A 19,816-nucleotide genomic window follows, 5' to 3' on the forward strand; every position below is an offset into this window, starting at 1 on the left:
AATACGTTGAAGCCAAAAGAATCCATTCTTAATCACTTATGAAATCTGTGCTTTAAAAGAAAGTTCCAAATTGAAGATAACCCCGTGATATCTAAATGACTATACTGGAACTAAATCAATAGCGAGAAGATTAACGGGGGAAGTTGGAATAGGGCACATTCCAGTGATCCAGCATGCAACAGTCTTTGAAGGATTCAAAAACATCCCATGTGTAGAGAGCTACGAGGCAATGTTGGTCAAGCAGGACTGAAGTGGATTAAGATCAAGATGGTAAGGGCAAACAGGAAAAGTCAACAGAACATAGAAACATAGACGGCAGAAAAGGGCCATGGCCCAACAAGTCTGCCCACTCTAATGATCCACCCCCTAATTTCTTCCTTGAAGTGATCCCTCATGCTTATCCCATTTTCTCTTAAAATCCAGCACACTGCTGGCCTCAATTACCTGCAGTGGAAGACTATTCCAATGATCAAACCCCCTTTTAAAGTAATACTTCCTGGTGTCACCATGGAATCTCCCACCCCTGAGTATCAACGGATGTTCTCTTGTCGCCGTAGGTCCTTTAAGAAAAAAGATATCCTCTTCTACCTCAATACGGCCCGTGACATATTTGAACATCTCAATCATGTCTCCCCTCTCTCTACGTTCCTCAAGTGAGTACAGCTGCAACTTACCCAGCCGTTCCTCATACGGGAGATCCTTGAGTCCTGAGACCATCCTAGTGGCCATTTGCTGAACCGATTCAATTCTCCGCGCATCTTTTTGATAATGTGGTCTCCAGAATTGTACGCAATATTCCAGATGAGGTCTCACCATGGATCTGTATAATGGCATTATAACTTCGGGCTTCCGGCTGACGAAACTTCTTTGGATACAACCCATCATTTGTCTAGCCTTGGATGAAGCTTTCTCCACTTGATTGGCATTCTTCAAGTCTTCACTAATGATCACTCCCAAGTCCCGTTCTGCTGCAGTTCTTGTTAAGGTCTCATCATTTAGGTTGTAAGTTCTACATGGATTTCTGCTGCCAAGGTGCATGACCTTACACTTTTTGGCATTAAATCTTAGTTGCCAAGTTGAGGACCAATGCTCCAGTAAGAGTAGGTCCTGCGTCATATAGTCGGGCACTGTGCTGTTGCCTACTATGTTGCATAGTTTGGCGTCATCGGCGAATAATGTAATTTTCCCTCGAAGCCCCTGAGCCAGGTCCCTTACGAAGATATTAAATAGGATTGGACCCAAGACTGAGCCCTGCGGCACTCCACTGATCACTTCTGATGTTTCGGAGGGAGTACCGTTCACCACCACCCTCTGAAGTCTACCTTTGAGCCAGTCTTTTACCCATGCAGTTAACGTTTCTCCTAATCCCATTGAACTCATCTTGCTCAATAACCTGCGGTGTGGAACACTATCAAAAGCCTATTCGGAATCAATAGGGTCAGTGAACTGAGGAAGATGTTAAACAGAAGGGGGGAGAGAATGGATCCCTGAGGAACTCCACAAGTTAATGGAACAGCAGAAGTGAGAGGAGGTATTATAACTGTATAACTTCTATTAGAGAGGTAGGAGAAAAACCATTTTAGAACTGTACCAGAGAGACCAATAGATTGTAGATGTGAAAGTAGTAGAGTGTGATCAACTAAATTGAAAGCCACTGAGGAACACCAGAAGTACTATTGTACCAGAGTCCATGTTGTGGAGGGCTTTATATACCAGCTCTAGGCCTTTGAAGATGCAGCGTTTGACTATGGATAATCAGTGGGCTGCGGTCAAAGCTGCGGAGATGGAGCTTGTAGGTTTTTCAATAGTCTCATTGCTACATTTTGAACTCAAATTAGTCGTTGGACGTTTTTAACGGTTAGACCATTAAATAATGCATTACAGTAGTCCAGGCATGAGAGAACAAAGGCATAAAGTAGTTGGGTGAAGTCCTGTTCGGAGAAGTAGCTTCTTATTTTCCAGAGTTGCTGGATATAGTAGAAAGTAGATGAAACCATTTTTGAGATGTAGTTGGAGAGTGATAAATTTGAGTCAAGTATAATTCCTAAGCTATGTACTTTGTCTTTTGTAGTCAAGGTAGTTGATTTCCAGTTTAGGGATGGGTGGGTAAAGGTGCATTTTTCTTTCCTCCTCCATAATAGTTCTGTTTTCGAGGTGTTCAGTTGGAGTTTGTTCATGGTCACCCAAAGTTTAATTTCAGAAAGACAGTTGTTTAGGTTTATGATTTGGCTGTCACAGTTTACTCCTAGTTATATGTCATCAGTGAAGGAGTGGATTTTTATTTGGTGTTTTTGGGCTATGTCTAGGACTGGTATGCCATAGAGTCTGAAGAGTAATTGGGATAGTAGGGCCTCTTGTGGTACTCCGTATTTGATTTGTTTGTGGATTTTGGGAGAGTTTTGGAGAGCTCACCATATACTAAAAGGGGGTTCTGGTGAAATATGTACCTGGCACCCTTTATGGGAAGTTAACAGCAGTGCCCCCCTAAGGGTGACTCATTGCCCTATTGGGATGTCTGTGTGGCCAGTCCATTAAGATGCTGGTCCCTCCCATGTCCAATTGTGCTTGATTTGGACATTTTGAACATGGACGTTTTTGTATTTGAAAATGGCCAAAAAAGTTAGACGTTCAAATAGGTCATTTTCCAAAAATAATTTGGACATCTAGCAGTTTTGAAAACGAATGTTTCCCCGCCTCAGGTTTTGGACGTCTTGCAGGAAATGTTCAAGGTCGGACTCAGCTATTGAAAATGCCTCCATAGGATCTTGCCAGGTATTTGCAACCTGGATTGGCCACTTTTGGAAAACAGGTTACTGAGCTTAATGGACCTTCGGTCTGTCCCAGTATGGCAACTCTTATGTTCTTAAGCTGTGGTAAAAAGTTGACTTAGCGTGCCCTTAGGTGTTTTTTTTTCAGTATGCCAAGGCCATTATTTTTACCACAGCTGTAAAAATGACTTTTGTACTAATGGCTATGTACTAATGTTGTTTACCATTATTTGCGTGGTCATTAAAAAAAAAAAAAAAAGAAGTTTAAGCACTTAACAGCCACCCATTTTGTAGGCAGCAAGGGTTCACACAGTATCTGTGAGCTAGCCACTAATGAAGATGCACTAACTGATTAATACAGGAACAACCCCACTCCCCCCAAAATATGAAAATATCTTTAGTGTACGGTTAGCATATGCAGATTTGCTAGTTACTACAGGATACTTGAACATATCCCACAGTATATCATTTTAAACTGTGGAGGAGTGGCCTAGTGGTTAGAGACGCTGCCTCAGCACCCTGTTGCCAGTTTGATCCCAGCGCTACTCCTTATGACTCTGGGCAAATCACTTAACCCTCCTCTGCCCCAGGTACCATAGTTAAGATTATGAGCCTGCCGGTCTGGATAGAGAAAATACTTAAGAGTACCTGATTTTAAAACTTGTTGTACACCATCTTGGGTGAATCTTTGTTCACAAAGGTGGTTAATAAATCCCAATAAATAAGTAATGGAGCTTAGTAATAAGGCTCCTAAATGAATAGTTTTTGACTATACAGTGATTCACGTATAGTGCACTTTAGATAAGCTATAATATTTGGAAGTTGTACTGATTATGATCAGGTGTGCGGTGACAATATTTGGTACACTATTTTGTAGCACATTAAAAAGGTTTGTTTATTAGTGTATAAATACCCAAATCTTATGGGTGATTTGGATACTTTCTCCCAGTCAAACTCGCAACTGTCATTTCTTTGCGGCCAAACTTGCATTGTCATTGTTACCCCTGACCTAACTCTGCCTCAGGAATGCTTCCAAGGAAAAGTTGCACACCTTTTACTTGGACAGCTATTTACTTGAGTAAAGAACCATCTACATGGCTAAACGGCTTTTGAAAACCACCCTGAAAAGAAGTGCAACTCTGCTAACTAAAGTGCATTCCTAGGGCTAGATTCACTAACCTCCGATCCATGTCCGTTTGCATGCAGGCTGATGAATTCATTAAAGGCCTGCATGCAAATGGGGGACAATCCACCCACCGCATGGATCGCTAGAGAGCGATCCTTGAGCATGCGCAGATCATCTTCCTTGCCTGTAGATGGTCTGCGCATGCTCTCAGCATTTTTTGTTGGGTTTTTTTTGCAAGCCCTTCATGCCCAGCAGAGCTTTTTTGTTTTAACTTTTTAACTGGTTTTTCTACTTCATGAGCCTGTGGGTTTAACCCGCTTTAAAACCGTGGGTTAAAACCACGGGCTTGCAGGTGAGTCGGGGCTGAGCAGGGCAGGAGATCAGCTTGGAAGTCAGGGCTGAGAGCAGAAGACTGGGGCAGAGAGCAGGTCGTGGCAGAGAGAGCGGGTTTATTGCAGGGCTGGCAGAACAGTCGGAAAGGAGGTGAGCGACTGGTCCTCGGCAGTTGCTTCTTGGTGATCGAACAGCCCAGTCGGTGTTTAAGATTTTTGTTTAGTGAATCGCATCCCTGCCTACTTTGCACGCCGTTTCCCTCATTTGCATGCACGGATCGGAATCAGATCGGTACACAGGTTAGTGAATTGGGTCAGAGGGAAATCGTTCACAAAAGGCTCGATACACGATCGGTTTGCTTAATGAATCTAGGCCCTAATGTGTCTTACAGCTCTAGGAAGTGAATAACCTGGGAAGCCATAACCAATAAAAAAAACTCAAGCATTTACTGAGATATGGAAAAGAACTGGAACAATGAACCTTGTCAGTCAGTGATACAGAAGAAACCTGCGCAAGGCATATTGACACTGATTGGTACAATGCATGCTCTGCTCGGTCATTTTACAAACATTTAGTTATAAATGGCTAACAAGCATGTTTCAAACAGGTCAAATCTGAACACAGGAAGTAATTCTATGAAGAGCCACCTAACGTTAGGCAGCAAACACGTGCATAAATAACCAAACTTCTTGTCATTTACATGTTATTCTATATGCGCATTTTTAATAGTGTGGACTTTGCAGGTGGACATTCACATGGGTGGAGTCAGGGTGGGGTACACACTTATGCACTAGGGCACATTTTCTATAAACGGTGCCAGTTTTTTAGGCCCTACTAGCACCTAAACTAAGTGAAAAAATGCCATTTTAAACTGATTTTCAAGGTGCCTACCAGTGCCTAAAAACCACTGCCGTAATCATGCCTCTGTAGGCACTTTACGGCACCTAATGTCCTGTAGGCATAGCCAACGCCGGAAGTGGCATTAGGTGCGATTCACGTCAAAGGTTGGAGCTAGAAATGTAGGCCTTGAAAACCCTGGCCTACATTTCCATTGCCTACCTTTTCTGGAGGCATGATTCTCTAAACGACACCGTCGCATGATTGACATGCGATCGGTGGCCGTTTTAAAGGTGGCTGCCAACCACAGCACTGTTTAGAGAATCCAGGCCTAAACTTATACAATACTACAAGTTACGGCCTAGATTCAGTAAATGGCGCTCAAAAATTGGTGCTGAATTATATTCTACTAGTCTTATAGCCCGTTACATTAACGGGTTCTAGAATATATGTGTGTGTGTCTCTCTTTATTTATTTTTCTCTCTCTCTCTCCTTAGCCGCTTTCTTTCTTTCTGTCTTTCTTTTTCCTTGGCTGTCCATCACCACCCCTTGCCTGCTCCCCCTGTCCATTCTCCCTTCCTTTTACCTCCCCTGTGTCCACCACCACCCCTTCACAGCTCTCCTTATGCAGCAGCAGCCCTTCTCCCTTTGTTTTACCTCCCCCCTGTCCAGCAGCACCTTCCTTCTCCCCCTGTCCAACATTAGGCCTCCGTTCCTTTTTCTTCACCCACCCCCTGTCCATCAGCACCTCTTTCCTTCTCCCCCTGTCCAGCAGTAGGCGTCCCTTCCTTTTTCTCCCCCCTCCTCCTTCTTATCCCTATGATACAGTTACCTTGCTCTGCCCCTGATCAGAGGTTCCCGACAGCCGCCCAGTTGCACCCATTGGAAAAGTTCCCTCTGCGGCATCCCGCACCCCTCCTGACGCGACTCCTGCTGTCTTTCTTTCTGTCTGTCTCTGTCACCCTTTGTCTGTTTGTCTTTCTGTATATCTCCCTGCACCTGTGTCTTTCTTCTTGTCTCCCTTCCTTCCTCTGTCTGTCTGTCCAAAGCAGCATTCCCTCCCCCTCCATTTCCCTCCCCCCACACCAGTTCCCTGTGCACCTGCCCCTGTGTCTTTCTTCTTGTCTTTCTGTCTCCCTACCTCCCTCTGTCTGTGTGTCCAAAGCAGCATTCCCTCCCCCTCCATTTCCCTCCCCCCACACCAGTTCCCTGTGCACCTGCCCCTGTGTCTTTCTTCTTGTCTTTCTGTCTCCCTTCCTCCCTCTGTCTGTCTGTCCAAAGCAGCATTCCCTCCCCCTCCATTTCCCTCCCTCCACACCAGTTCCCTGTGCACCTGCCCCTGTGTCTTTCTGTCTCCCTTCCTCCCTCCGTCTGTCTGTCCAAAGCAGCATTCCCTCCCCCTTCCATTTCCCTCCCCCCACACCAGTTCCCTGTGCACCTGCCCGTGTCTTTCTTCTTGTCTTTCTGTCTCCCTTCCTCCCTCTGTCTGTCTGTCCAAAGCAGCATTCCCTCCCCCTCCATTTCCCTCCCCCCACACCAGTTCCCTGTGCAGCAGCATTATTGTTTCCTCTACCCCCTTTCCCTTCCCACAGTCGCGACTACAAACGTGGGCCCGAGTCCTTTGCCGGCGGCCCCCCCTTCCCTTCCCGCGGGTCCTAGTACACAGGGCGATTCAAACAGCGTGTCTAGCAGTCTTCACACGCTGCTTCGGGTCCTTCTACTGGCCTGATTTACTCTGTCACGTCCGGAGCAAATCAGGGTAGTAGAAGGGTCCGAAGCAGCGTGTGAAGACTGCTGGACACGCTGCTGAAATCGCCAGTCGGGGCCGCGGTAAGGGAAGGGGGGCGGCGGAAATCTTCTTCTACCTTGCCTCTCCTCCACTGGCGGGAGTCAGCGCCAGGAGCTTTAACGGCTGGTGGTTCCGCGTTGAAACAATCCCGCGCCTCTTTGAAAACTGTGACGCTGCTGGAGCCGGGAGACGACGGAGAGGGCAGGGGGTGAGCCGCGCATGCGCACTTCCTAGCTACAGCTCACGGAAAACGGACCCACGCTTGGAAAGTGCGCATGTGCGGCTTACCGTTTTATTATATTAGACTAGTCTTTAAGCCCGTTACATTAACGGGTGCTTGAATAGATGTGTCTTTTTCTCTCTCTCTCTCTCCTTGGCTGCTTTCTGTCTGTCTTTCTTTCTTCCTGTCTCTTTTCCCTCCGCTGTCCATCACCACCCCTTGCCAGCTCCCCCTGTCCAGCAGTAGCCCTTCTCCCTTCCTTTTATGTCCCCCGTGTCCAGCAGCACCTCTTCTGTGCTCCCTCTGTCCCTCTTCCCTGTTCCCCAGTTCATCAGCACCTCTTCCATGCTCCCCCTGTCCCTCTTCCCTGCTTCCCAGTCCATCAGCACCTCTTTTGTGCTCCCCCTGTCCCTCTTCCCTTTTCTCCGGTCCATCAGCACCTCTTCCGTGCTCCACCTGTCCCTCTTCCCTGCTCCCCGGTCCATCACCGCCCCTTACTTTAGCCCGTTACATTAGCCCTTTCAGGACCAAGGGACATATTTGTCCCATAACTTTAAAATCCTATAAATTTTGATTGGGATAGTCTACAGTTCTAAATTTGATATGTACGGATTCCATATGATACTGCCTTTATGTAAACAAACTGGTTCCGACATTCATTCATTAGTGTCGTTGCTAGATTGACGAGAAGATTCACTTGCCACACTGTCCATAAGCCAGAAGTGTGATTTTTTTAAATAAAAATAATGATATTTCACAAAAAAAATCAATTTTTTGGCATCTGCAAGCCCTTTTTACCATAAAAATGTCGTCAAAACCACAAAAATTGGCCTACGATCCTTATGGTCCTGAAAGGGTTAACGGGTGCTAGAATAGATGTGTAGACTTAGGCATTTCTTTCTTTCTTTCTGTGTCTCTCCCTGCCCCCTTTCTTTCTTTCTGTCTGTCTGTCTTTCCTGGCCCCCTGTCTGTCTTTCTTTCTGTCGCTCTCCCTTCCCCCTGTCTGTCTTTCTTTCTGTCTCTCTCCCTGTCCACTGACTGTCTGTCTGTCTTTCTTTCTTTCTCTCTCCCTGCCCCCTTTCTTTCTTTCTGTCTTTCTGCCTGTCTGTCTTTCTTCGGTGGCAGAAGATATTTCCCTGTCCCCAGAAGTCTTAGTATCAGGATTTACTTCACTGATATGCATTGCCACACTTCATAGGGGAATAATACTAAGAGACAATTCTATAAGGAGCCATTCCATCTATAAATTTATTTGTTACTTAATATACCACAATTCCTTTGGTTAAAGCGGTTTACCTACTAAAATCAGAAAGTTAGAAAAGAGCTCCATTTGTTGTAACTTACACACATTCAAGAGGAGTAAAGTATAACGTGCTCGCTGTGTAGGACCTTCAGATCATCCCCATAGGAGTTAATTAAAGGCCTGCTCAAATAAATATATTTTTAAGGCCATCTTGAAACTGGGGAGGGCTGATATTCTTCTAACTGACTGGGGTAAAGCATTCCAAAGCTTAGGCATGGAACACTGGTGGCAGAAGCAAGAATCAACATCTTGTTTTAATCTAAGTGATTTTCTCGAAGGGATCCAAACAGAACCACTCGGTTCAAGATATAAGCCAAGCTGATTTTGAAGCCCTAACACAGAAAGAAAATAGTCCTCCTCTATCTCACCAGATCGATATCTTTCATGCAACACAGAGCTGGCACTTGAGCTCAGTGAAAATTGTCATCCAGACTGTGTCACCTTGCTCTGTACTTATCATCAAGGATTTATACTCCAGGGCAAACTGATTCTAGCTAAGGAATATATTGACTTATTCACCAGGCAACGCGTTACACAATCGACGACGGGGTCTTCTGCGAAGGTTCCAGCGATGCAGCTGCTCTCCATCCTGGCCCGACAGCCGCCTTGCCTCGAAGCCCTTCTCTCGGCAGCCGTCGCTCCTCGCGTCCTAGAGTCCTGAACTGGAAGGGAGTGTTGGAGTGCGGCGGGAGGGGGCGGGGGCTTGGGTTCTTTGCAGCCTGGATCGTTCTGTCCTGACTCTCCTCTTGACGGCTGGGTGGGGAGGGGGACCTGAGGATCGGCGCTGTTTGCAACCCGCCGTCTGGGGGCAGATAACCGAGCCGTCCGCGGACGGACTGTGTGAGGCGGGCGGCTACACGGATCACCGGGGAGTGCTGGAGCTGCCATGCGAGCTGACGGAGGGGATGGCGGCGGGTGGGCAGTGGCGCTGCTGCTGGTGTCAGAGCTGGTGACAGTTCAAAAGCGCGCGCCGACAAAAGCGCGCCGAGTTGGAGCTTCGTGCTGGTCTGCGTCTTCCCTCCTGTCCGCCGGCAAGACCGAGAGAGAGGAGCCTGCACGGGACCGAACAGGCCGAGCCCCGATCAGTTTAATGCTCCAGTGGCTCCTCTCACAATTGCCGCCTCTCCGACCTTTACCGGGCCCTTTGAAAGCAGCGCTAGGTAGAGAGCAGGGAGGCTGTTGTGAGGTAATAAGCGCGCATGCGCACTCGTGCCACCACACCCCAACAGAAAAGGGATCAGGGAACACGCGGCGCGAGTGCGCATGCGTGCTTAGCATTTTATTATTTAAGATAAAAGAATGCTCTGGGATGGGAATCCTTTATAAAACAGTTTGTAGCGCGGGCATTTACACCATCTGAAACCAGGTGTACATCCCAGTACACAACCTGGGTGTGAATTCTCCAAATTCTATAACACTGTCCATTTGCCTTAGATCCATCCATGTTCCTCCCATTGTTATGGTCTCTTTTCAGATCCAAACAGAAACATTTAGATGCTACTCTTTAGATGGACGCTAAGGGGCTCATAATCAAAAACTAAATCGTCCAATAAAACTGCCTTTCGGCACTTGGACGTCCTAATTGTCGGGACGTTCAAGTGCCGATAATCAAAATCCTTTTCCTGGACATCTAACGAGACGTTTCTCCTGTGCTCCCAGAGTTCCCGGGGGTGCTCTGAGAGGCATGTTATGGGCGTGCTTAACTTGGACATCTTGCAGCGATAATCAAATCTTTTCCAAGATGTCCTGGATGGAACTTAGATGTTCGGAACTAGACCTGTTTTAGAAATGTCTAAGTGCCATCCAAACTGACCTGATGACTACTGGATACATTAAAGGTAAGAACATAAGAATTGCCGTTGTTGGGTCAGACCAGTGGTCCATCGTGCCCAGCAGTCCGCTCAAACGGCGGCCCTTGGTCAAAGACCAGCGCCCTAACTGAGACTAGCCCTACCTGCGTACGTTCTGGTTCTGCAGAAACTTGTCTAACTTTTTCTTGAATCCCTGGAGGGTGTTTTCCCCTATGACACTCCCCCACTGCCCCTACGACACTCCACCACTGCCCACTAACTCCCCTCACCCCCAAAAAAATCTGAATGAAAGACTACATACCTGTCTCTAGAACAGCAGCACTTGACATGGGAAAGTCTAGTAGAGCATCACACAGGTAACTTGGTAGATGGGCTAGTCAACCAGAGAGAGAAGGGCCGAGGCCCATAGCCATTCTAACCACTACACTGATAGTGGAAAGTGTGCATCCACTAAAACCCAACAAAATCCTACTCTACTGCCATATAGGAGCCAGATGTAGCCATGAGGGCTATTGAGGTGGTAGACAGGCGGGTCTAGTAGGTTTTGGGAGAGTTTTAGAGGGCTCATCATAAATTACAAGGGGCAGTACTTTAAGCACTCTTTATGTGAAGTTCACAGTAGTGCCCTCTAAGGTGTCCCACTGCTCTGTTGGCATGGCTGTGTAGCCAATGCTGGTCCCTCCCACATCCAAATGGTCTGGATTTGGATGTTTTCAACTTGGACTTTTTTTTGTTCGAAAATGGGGTATAAAGTTAAGTGTCCTAAGGGTTGGATGTCCTGTCAGCCTAGACATCCAAATAGATTTTTAAAATATATATATTTTTGGACGTCTAGTAGTTCGACTTTCGAAAATGGACTTTTCTGTGCTTTCAACTTTAACGTATAGCGGAAAAAATCCAAATCGGACTTAGACGTCCTTTCGAAATGGCCCTTTACAAGTAATTTCATGCTGATCTGCTGCTTTTGGCTGTTTCAGCACCTTGCTTCCATTATAATACTTCTGTGCCGAAATAGCGAATAACGTTAGGTACTATATTTATATAATTCCCTAGTATGTGCTTATCTCCTGAATTTAAATGCAAGCTCTGATCACAATGCATATTTGACCTGTCATGCTAGTGTTCTAGAAGGAAAAGTAGGTACCCCATTTCCTTTATAAGACAGGGCCTCAAATAGGTGCATTCTTATAGAATTGCCCTCACAGAATTTAAGAGAAGGGAACTGTATACTGAGGAAACAATTCTCACTGACACGTAATTAACCTGTCTCCAACATTTGCCCACCAAATTCATCCAATGTAGCACTGTAGGGAGGTACCTTCTTTTGTTGTGCTGGTTCAGACAGCGGTGCAGGTTTTGTAACATGCTCTGGAAGTTTCCTTTTCCTCAAAGCCTCTCTGCTTGGAGTTTCCAAACCCATTTCGCCACCTCCATCCTCATGTACTATGCTTTCATCCTCCTGCTCAAGAAAATAAGCATGTGTGTCATCTCTGACCTTCTCTCTCTTTATGATTACACAAACCAATTACAACTAATGACATCACGCTTTGGTTTTGTATACAATTAGCTGAAAGAAAAGTAGGCCTATGAAATTCCCACGTCTGCAGAAGTGTGCATTTGTGCATTTCTAACTAGATGAAGGCAGTTTTCAGAGGCAGTTTCACAGGTAAACGACTATGTTATTTGAATTACAAAAGCTACCTACTGAATTTTCAAATACGTTTCAAATAATGTGACAAGGCATTACCACAGCATTACAGAGCTTACCGCAGGGCGCATTGTGGTAATCAAACCACAATTTTTTTTAATGTAATTTTTTTGCCAAGGAGGCATATCGGGCTGGAGAGTGAGCGTGTCCTATGGTAAAGCATTTTTAGCTGCGTTAAGAACACATTGGCACTTTAATACATTTTGCTGTAAGCCCTTTTCCCCCACGTTAAGCGTGTATTAGTGGTTAAGCGCGTATTAGTGGTTTAGTATAAGGATCTCTTTGTGCCTTATAGGTGAGGCCTGTAATAAGTAGGTGGCAGACATCATTTCAGTAGAAGTGCATATATATAACTATAGGAGTACGTTAGAATATGCATACTTTTACACGTGCTGAAAATGGGCGTAAGGGGATTCTGGGGTTAGGTCCACTATATACCAATATTGGATGGCCTGTACATTTAGTACATATATTTGGTCTTGATGTGCCAAAAATAGGTATATGTAGAGCTTCCAGACCAAACCTATGAACCAGAGTATAGGTGCCCAATATTGGCACGTACAGACTATGCATGTAACATAGTAAATGACGGCAGATAAAGACCTAAACGGTCCATCCAGTCTGCCCATAAGTTATACCCATTAAAAATACATGATTAAATTAACTTGTCTCTTCTTTGATATTTCTGGGTCATAGACTGTACAGTCTGGTATTATCTTAGGTTCCAAATGCTGAAGTTGCCATCCAAGCTCAATCCAGCCTATCCAACCATTCCGTTGTTTGCAGGATATCTACCGTAAAGTCAGGCTAGTAACATCCTCATGTTCTATATTAGTGGAGTTCCCATTGATGTCCACCACAGCCCATCCTACACCGAATCACCGTGCAGGTCTGTCCAATACAGGCCTTAGTTCTTTAATTTACATCCTTCATTTTCTAATTAGAGATCCTCTATTTTTATCCCATGCTTTTTTGAATTCCATCACTGTTTTCCTCTCTACCACTTCCCTCAGGAGGGCAATCAAGGCATCTACCACCCTCTCCATAAAGAAGAATTTCCTAACATTTCTCCTAAGTCTTCCTCCCTGTAATCTCAAATTATGCCCTCTAGTTTTACCATGTTTTCTTCTCTGGAAAAGATTTGGTTCTTTCAAGTATTTAAACGTCTGTATCATATCTCCCCAGTCCCTCCTCTTCTCCAGAGTATACATATTTAGGTCTTCCAGTCTCTTCTCATACTTCTTTTTGTTCAAACCCCTTACCATTTTCATCACCTTCCTCTGGACTGCTTCAAGTCTTTTTATATCCTTCGTCAGATTCGGCCTCCAAAACTGAACACAATACTCCAAGTGTGGCCTCACCAATGACCTACACAGAGGCATCAACACCTCCCTTTTCCTGATGGTTATTCCTCTTTCTATACAGCCTAGCATCTTTCTGGCTACAGCCACCACCTTATCACACTGTTTAGATGCCTTTATATCCTCAGACACAATCACCCCAAGATCTCTCTCTCAGTCAGTGATTATCAGCCTCTCACCTCCCAGTACATACGGTTCCCTCGGATTTCTACCCCCAAGCCCCCCAAATGCATCACTCTGCATTTTTTTGCATTGAATTTTAGTTGCCAGATGCTAGACCATTCTTCTAACTTTTGCAGATCCTTTTTCATATTTTCCACTCCCTCCGGGGTGTCCACTCTGTTACACATCTTGGTATCATCTGCAAAAAGGCTAACCTTACCTTCTAACCCTTCAGCAACGTCGCTCACAAACATATTGTACAGAATCGGTTCCAGCACTGATCCTTGATGGGGGCTGCTATTGAGTTGGGTTATTTTAGCACAGTGTCTCGTTGATAACTTCCCCTCTAAGTGATTCCACACAACTGAAGAACTTAGTTACCAAACCTGTTAGATATGAGAAGCTATTTTCTGGATAAATGGCAAGTTTTTATTTTCAAGAATTCTAGCCAAAGTAAGAAGGTTTTTACTGAATATCATATACCTTATGAATAAATGCTTTTGGTGCAAATTTCACACATGCTGTGGCTATCTGTGAAGGCAGTCTGTTTCCAGTAGGACCTCGTTTTTTGAAGAAAAAAAAATCTACTTAGTAGGTTTTGGAACTCACCTGTTCGAAAACTTTTCTTTTAAAATTTTCAGGCAGGCAGCCGGGAGGACTAGGCGGGACCCGAACAGCGATGGCAGCCAGGAGGGTACAGGCGACCATGAGTGGTGTCGGCGATGGCGAAAGCAGAGGAAGGCGCTCGTGAAGAGCGGTGGCAGTAGAGAGCGTCGGGAGCACAGCGTCGCAAAGCATGGCGGCCATGAGCTTAAGCTGGCCTGCCGGAAGACATCAGCTGTAGATTCATGCGCCTCAAGTCTCGCAGCAGAGCAGTAAAGATCTTTCTTTTACCTAAGCCTATAGCTGATGCCTTCCGTTGGGCCAGCTTAATTGCAAATTTTTAATTGTCTGGCGGGCCAAATTTTATGACACCGTGGGCCAGATTTGGCCCGCAGGCCAGAGTCTGACACGTCTGGACTAAAGCAAGCTACACATATGAGGTATATTTTATGAGAAAATGAACTGCACTTACCCCGAGCCTTTGGCCTTGAGCTAACTTCCAGTTTTGTCCTGTCATTCGGTAAAAGTGCTCTTCCTGCTTCCTAAGTTTCAATTCTTCACGTGGCTTTATAACATTTTCCAAGTAGTAGCTGGTCTGTTAACAAACATGGGCTCAGTTACTGTTTAGTTCCTCTAGAAAGACATTTTTATCTCCACCTCCTCTAAAGCAGTCTCTCTCTCTTCCCTGCACATACATTGTATTCAGGCAGCTATGTGGGTTACACCAACAAAACCTGACCTTACAGAATGGCCATCTTCTGGGTAGTTAGGGATCTATGGATGGAATCAAACAGTTTGAGAAAAAAAAGATTTATAGCTCTTTTCTCAGCCATTTGCAATGGCAACAAATCTCTAGAAGAGGCATTTGATGGGAACTCTTTTCCTCCTTTGTGTGGCAATGTCAGATACAGTTGTACACTCTCCTCCATCTCTAAAATTGTGGGCATCTAGTTTAGGGTTACCATATCTGTGAAAAAAAAAAAAAAAAGAGAGAAAACACATGGCTCCGCCCCAGCCCCCTACTCTGGCCTCACTCTCAGCCCCACCCATCTCCTAGGCAGCTGCCGACTATGTGCAGTCAGTACCTTAGCAAGCAATAATTGCACCCCGTGCGACTTGCCCACATGACGCTCCCTCATCCTTTATTGCGCTGCCCCTACCTTCCCCCCAACGATATATCAGACATTCAGTTGTGAGTTTTGTATTCAAAATTAAAAATACAATTATTTTTTCTACTTTTTTCTAGCCATTTAATTTTTCAAATTATGTTGGCTCAATCTCTGCTTTCTCTGTCTTCTCTGCCAGGTTTTTGTGTCTATTTGACATTTTTCTCTCACCTCTTGTCCTCATCTCCTCCACTACTACATCCATCTCTCACATTGTTTTTTCCCTCTCAACATTCAATTTATTTCTATCTACAGCTTTCTATTTTCTCACACCACACCTCTCATTCCCCTTTCTCTTATTCCCCAGTCTCTCACTAACTTCATCCTCTACCGCCTTCCATCCAGTATATCCTGTCTTCCCACTTCCATCCAGTGTCTCCCCTCTGTCATTCCCCACCCTTCCATCCAGCATCTCTCTTTGCCTTTTCCATCCAGCATGTCCCCTTTTTCTCTCCTTATCCTTTCATTTAGCATGCCCCCTCCTCATCCTTCCATCAAGTGTCTTCCCTTATGAGAATTACACGGGTACAAATTTGTCCCTGTCCCCACGGGATCCATCTCTGTCCTGTCCCTGCAAATTCTGTCCCTATCCCTGCAAGCTCTGTCCTCATCTGTACAAGCCTCGAACACATGATTTTAAACTTGCAAGGATGGGGCAGGGATAAAGACAGAATTTACAGGGAGAGGAAGGGGACGGAGATGGATCCCTTAGGGATGGGGACAAATCTGTCCCCGAGTCATTCTCTGTCTCCCCTATCCTTCCATCCAGCATCTTCTCTCTATTCCTTTTCTATCCAGTGTGTCAGCTTTTTCTCTCTCCTCAACTTTCCATTTAGCACATCCCCCTTCCATCTCCCTCATCTTTTCATCCAGCATCCCCACGCTATGTCTTCCATTCAGGGACCCCTTTTTCTTTCTCCATCCTTCCATTTAGCATGTCCCACTCTCTCTCCTCATCCAGTTTCTCCCCTCTCCCCCTTTTTTTACCCATCCTTCCATTTAGCATGATCCTTTTTCCCCCCATCCTTCCATCCAGCATCTCCTCATTCTCCTTACCCCTCCATCTAACTGTTCTCAAGCCCCTTTTCCCCTTCCCAGGTTATCTTAGCTTCTGTTCCCTCCAGGTAGAAGGTGTTTTGTGTCAAGTTGTGACACACAAAATCCATGAGATTCCAAAGGTGGAAGTACTTGCCTATTTCTGGAGGCAACATTGATAATTAAAACCAATAACATTCCTTCTCTACTACAAGCCTGGAGTAAAAAAAAAATGTTTCTAATAAAAATTAGCATTAATACAGCCACTTTGAGTGCTGAAGCCTATGAGAAGGAAACAGCAGCAGTCTAATGCAGGGCTGCTCTGCTGAGGCATGCGCTGTCCGCTATGCCTGTCCTCTGGCTCATCTGATGTCAATTTCTGTTCTGGGCAGAGGGCCAACAGTCACAGAATGCGCATCAGCAGAGCAGCCCCGTATGCATTTCATCTTGCGATCATGGCAACCAGACAAAAGAAGAAAAATTTTTAAAACACTGCCCAGGCGCCCAACAGAGCCCTCAAAAAGAGAATATGTCCAGGGAAACCCAGACATCTGCTAACCCTAATCTAGATGGCACCTGGTATACTAAACAAACATCCCAAAGGTCCTATGTGGTTTGAAGAGGAAAAGGGAGACTGGAAGCTCAGAGAGTGGCTAACTCCTGAGATGCTGTTCTTGCTCATCATATACCACCCCCCCTACTGCATGTATACTCTCTCCACCAAAACTCCAATAATTCTCTTTAGAATACTCTGTGGGTTGGTATATTAAACCCTGTAACATACCACTATAGCGCCCTCTAGAGGATGTTTACATAGTTATTTTATAAAAGGTCACCTATGTATGAAGAGAAGTAGGTGCTTATGTGTCTTCACAAAATTGCCATAAATCCATAATTATTGTAATATACAAGTGTTCCTTCTGCTCGTTTTACTTATGTATTCACAACTGCAAATGACATTTGTTAATTTTTGCAAAAACTTCAATAGACATTATTGAACTAAAAAGAAATGGCCATAAAACCTGCTGATGGTGTAATTATAATGGACTCATGTTCATTTACAGCAGTTTGGAAGCAGGTGTAAAAGTACAATACATGCATACACTACCTATGATCATGCATGTTTTCAAAACAATATATTGGGGCTTATATTCAGTGCTATTTAGCTGGCCAGGAACAGCTAAATAGCATACAGCCGCTATCCGCTAATATTCAGTGGGAGATGATCGGCCATTTCCCTCTAAATATCCTGTTTGGCGGATTGGCTGGTGACTGGCTACGTCACTGTCAATATTCAGCAGCTGGTTGGCTAAGATCAGCGGCCAGATAGACCCACCTAAAAAGCAAGTCTACCTTTGGCTGCTAGAACTTAGCTGGCCAGCTGATGAATATCGGCTTAGCTGGCCATATTTTGGCTGGCCAAATGTAAAGCAGAATTTCAATGCCGGTCCCAAATATGGCACTGGCATTGAATTTCTGGTTTTGCCATAGACCCCGGTCTGAATATCAGTTGAGCTGTACATCAATTATGACTCCACCCAACATTCAGCATGAGCATGCCTACACCAGAGTTACAAGAGCACCTACAAGCACATGTGAGATAATTTTATAAGCAATCTTTTAGGCACACATACTGACATACTCACAAAAAGCTTTGTAGAAAATTACTCCCATATGTCTATCTTCTGAGGCATATATCTAGTGACGAACCAGTATATCTACACATGCAACAGATTTTTCTAAATACAAAATTGTTCCCAACTTAAAAATTATTTTCTTGTAAATTTATAGGTAAATGCCTTCTAAATACAAGTGTGAAGGGCCATTTTTTATATAATGTCTAAGTCCAAGACTGGTGGCCTGTTTTACAAAACTGCCCCAAACCCCCTAAAACAGGCCCTAAAACAGGATTTGTAAAACAGGCCCTGGATGTCTTAAGAAAGACGCCCAAAAATCGGATAGAGAAAATGACCATTTTTGAAACCGCATGTTTTATTTTTGAAAATGACCTGTTAAGACGTCTTAGCTTAGCAAGACATCTATCTTTGGCCTAACAAGAAATCTATTATTTTGGCAATTTTCAAAGAATAGGACGTCCAGATGAAACAAGTCCAAAACAAGCCATTTGCATATAGTAGGGGGGCCAGAATTTTTGATGGACTATGCCATAGACATGCCAGCAGAACAGTGGGGCACCTTAGAGGGCACTTTACATAAAGGGTGGCAGGTATACATCTTATCATAACCCCCTTCTAATGTATAGTGAGCCCTTCAAAACTCCTCCAAAACCTACTATACCCACCTGTTTTCCACCTCAGTAGTCCTTAAGGACACCCCTACCATCGGAAAGCTAGCCCACCCTGCCCCCCTAACCTTTTTTAGATGGATGGACGGACGGGTCTTTTTTGCGTCTGGTTGACGGGCCCGCCTTCACTGGAATGGTGGGCCTGCCCCTTCCCAGTGCATTCTGGGATGCACTGGGGAGGGGCTAAGGCCCTGATTGGCCCAGGCACTTAAGGCCCCTCCCATAGAAGCCTTAAGCACCTGGGCCAATCAGAATCTTAGGCCACTCCCAGTGTGTCCCAAAATGCACTGGGAGATGGGCCTAAGATTCCAGTTGGCCCAGGTTAACAAGACTAAGAATGCTTTAATGCCTCTGTATTGCTCCATGGTGTGACCTCATCTAGAGTATTGCATTTAATTTTGATCTCCTTATCTCAAGATATAGTGGTGCTAGAAAAGGTTCAAAGAAGAGCAACCAAGATGATAAAGGGGATGGAACTCCTCTCATATGAGGAAAGACTAAAAAGGCTAGGGATCTTCAGCTTGGAAAAGAGACAGCTGAGGGGAGATATGACTGAAGTCTACAAAATCCTTAGTGAAGTAGAACGGGTACAAGCGGATCGATTTTTCACTCTGTCAAAAATTACAACGACTAAGGGACACTCGAAGTTACAGGAAAATACTTTTAAACCAATAGGATGAAATTTTTTTCACTCAAAGAATAGTTAAGCTCTAGAACGCATTTGCCACAGGTTGTGGTAAGAGCGGATAGCGTGGATGGTTTTAAGAAAGGTTTGGACAATTTCCGGGAGGAAAAGTCCATAGTCTGCTATTGAGAAAGACATGGGGGAAGACACTGCTTGCCCTGGATTGCTACTCCTTGGGTTTTGGCCAGGTACTAGTGACCTGGATTGGCCACCATGAGAACAGTCTACTGGACTTGATGGACCACTGGTTTGACCCAGTAAGGCTATTCTTTTATGTTCTTTGACTAATCAGTCATCCAAATAGGGAAAATCCTGGAAACTTCACTGCCAGCACCACCAAGCACTTGGTGAAAACTCTGGGTGTTGATACCAGTGCAAAGGGGAGTACCTAGTACTGGAAATGGTATATTCCCAGATGAAAGCAAAGGTATTATCTATGAGCAGGGAGAATAGAAATGTGTGTACAATTCTTTTTTGTCTGAATAACATAGCCAGTCATTCTATTCTAAAAGTGGGAATAGGGTTCCCAGAGAGAAGTATCTGAAATTTTTCCTTCCCAGGTACTTGAATACTCTGAGGTCTAGAATCTGATGAATATCTCTGG

At 44.9% G+C, this 19,816-nt stretch overlaps 1 protein-coding gene across 4 annotated transcripts in view; it reads right to left on the reverse strand.

The window, feature by feature from the left end:
* UBXN8 (UBX domain protein 8) overlaps positions 1-19,816 on the reverse strand; it is a 140,552-nt gene that overhangs the window by 94,013 nt on the left and 26,723 nt on the right. For all 4 annotated transcript variants that reach the window (XR_004536588.1, XR_004536590.1, XR_004536589.1 and 1 more), the window contains exons 4-5: positions 14,494-14,616; positions 11,506-11,646 (exon numbers count right to left, since the gene is read on the reverse strand). Coding sequence is in view for 1 of the 4 variants with exons in the window: in XM_033915955.1 (XP_033771846.1) it covers positions 11,506-11,646; positions 14,494-14,616 (264 nt within the window). In the remaining 3 variants the exon portion in view is untranslated. The remainder of the gene's footprint in view (positions 1-11,505; positions 11,647-14,493; positions 14,617-19,816) is intronic.

Source organism: Geotrypetes seraphini, chromosome 1 (assembly GCF_902459505.1).
Source record: "Geotrypetes seraphini chromosome 1, aGeoSer1.1, whole genome shotgun sequence".
Lineage (NCBI taxonomy): Eukaryota > Metazoa > Chordata > Amphibia > Gymnophiona > Dermophiidae > Geotrypetes > Geotrypetes seraphini.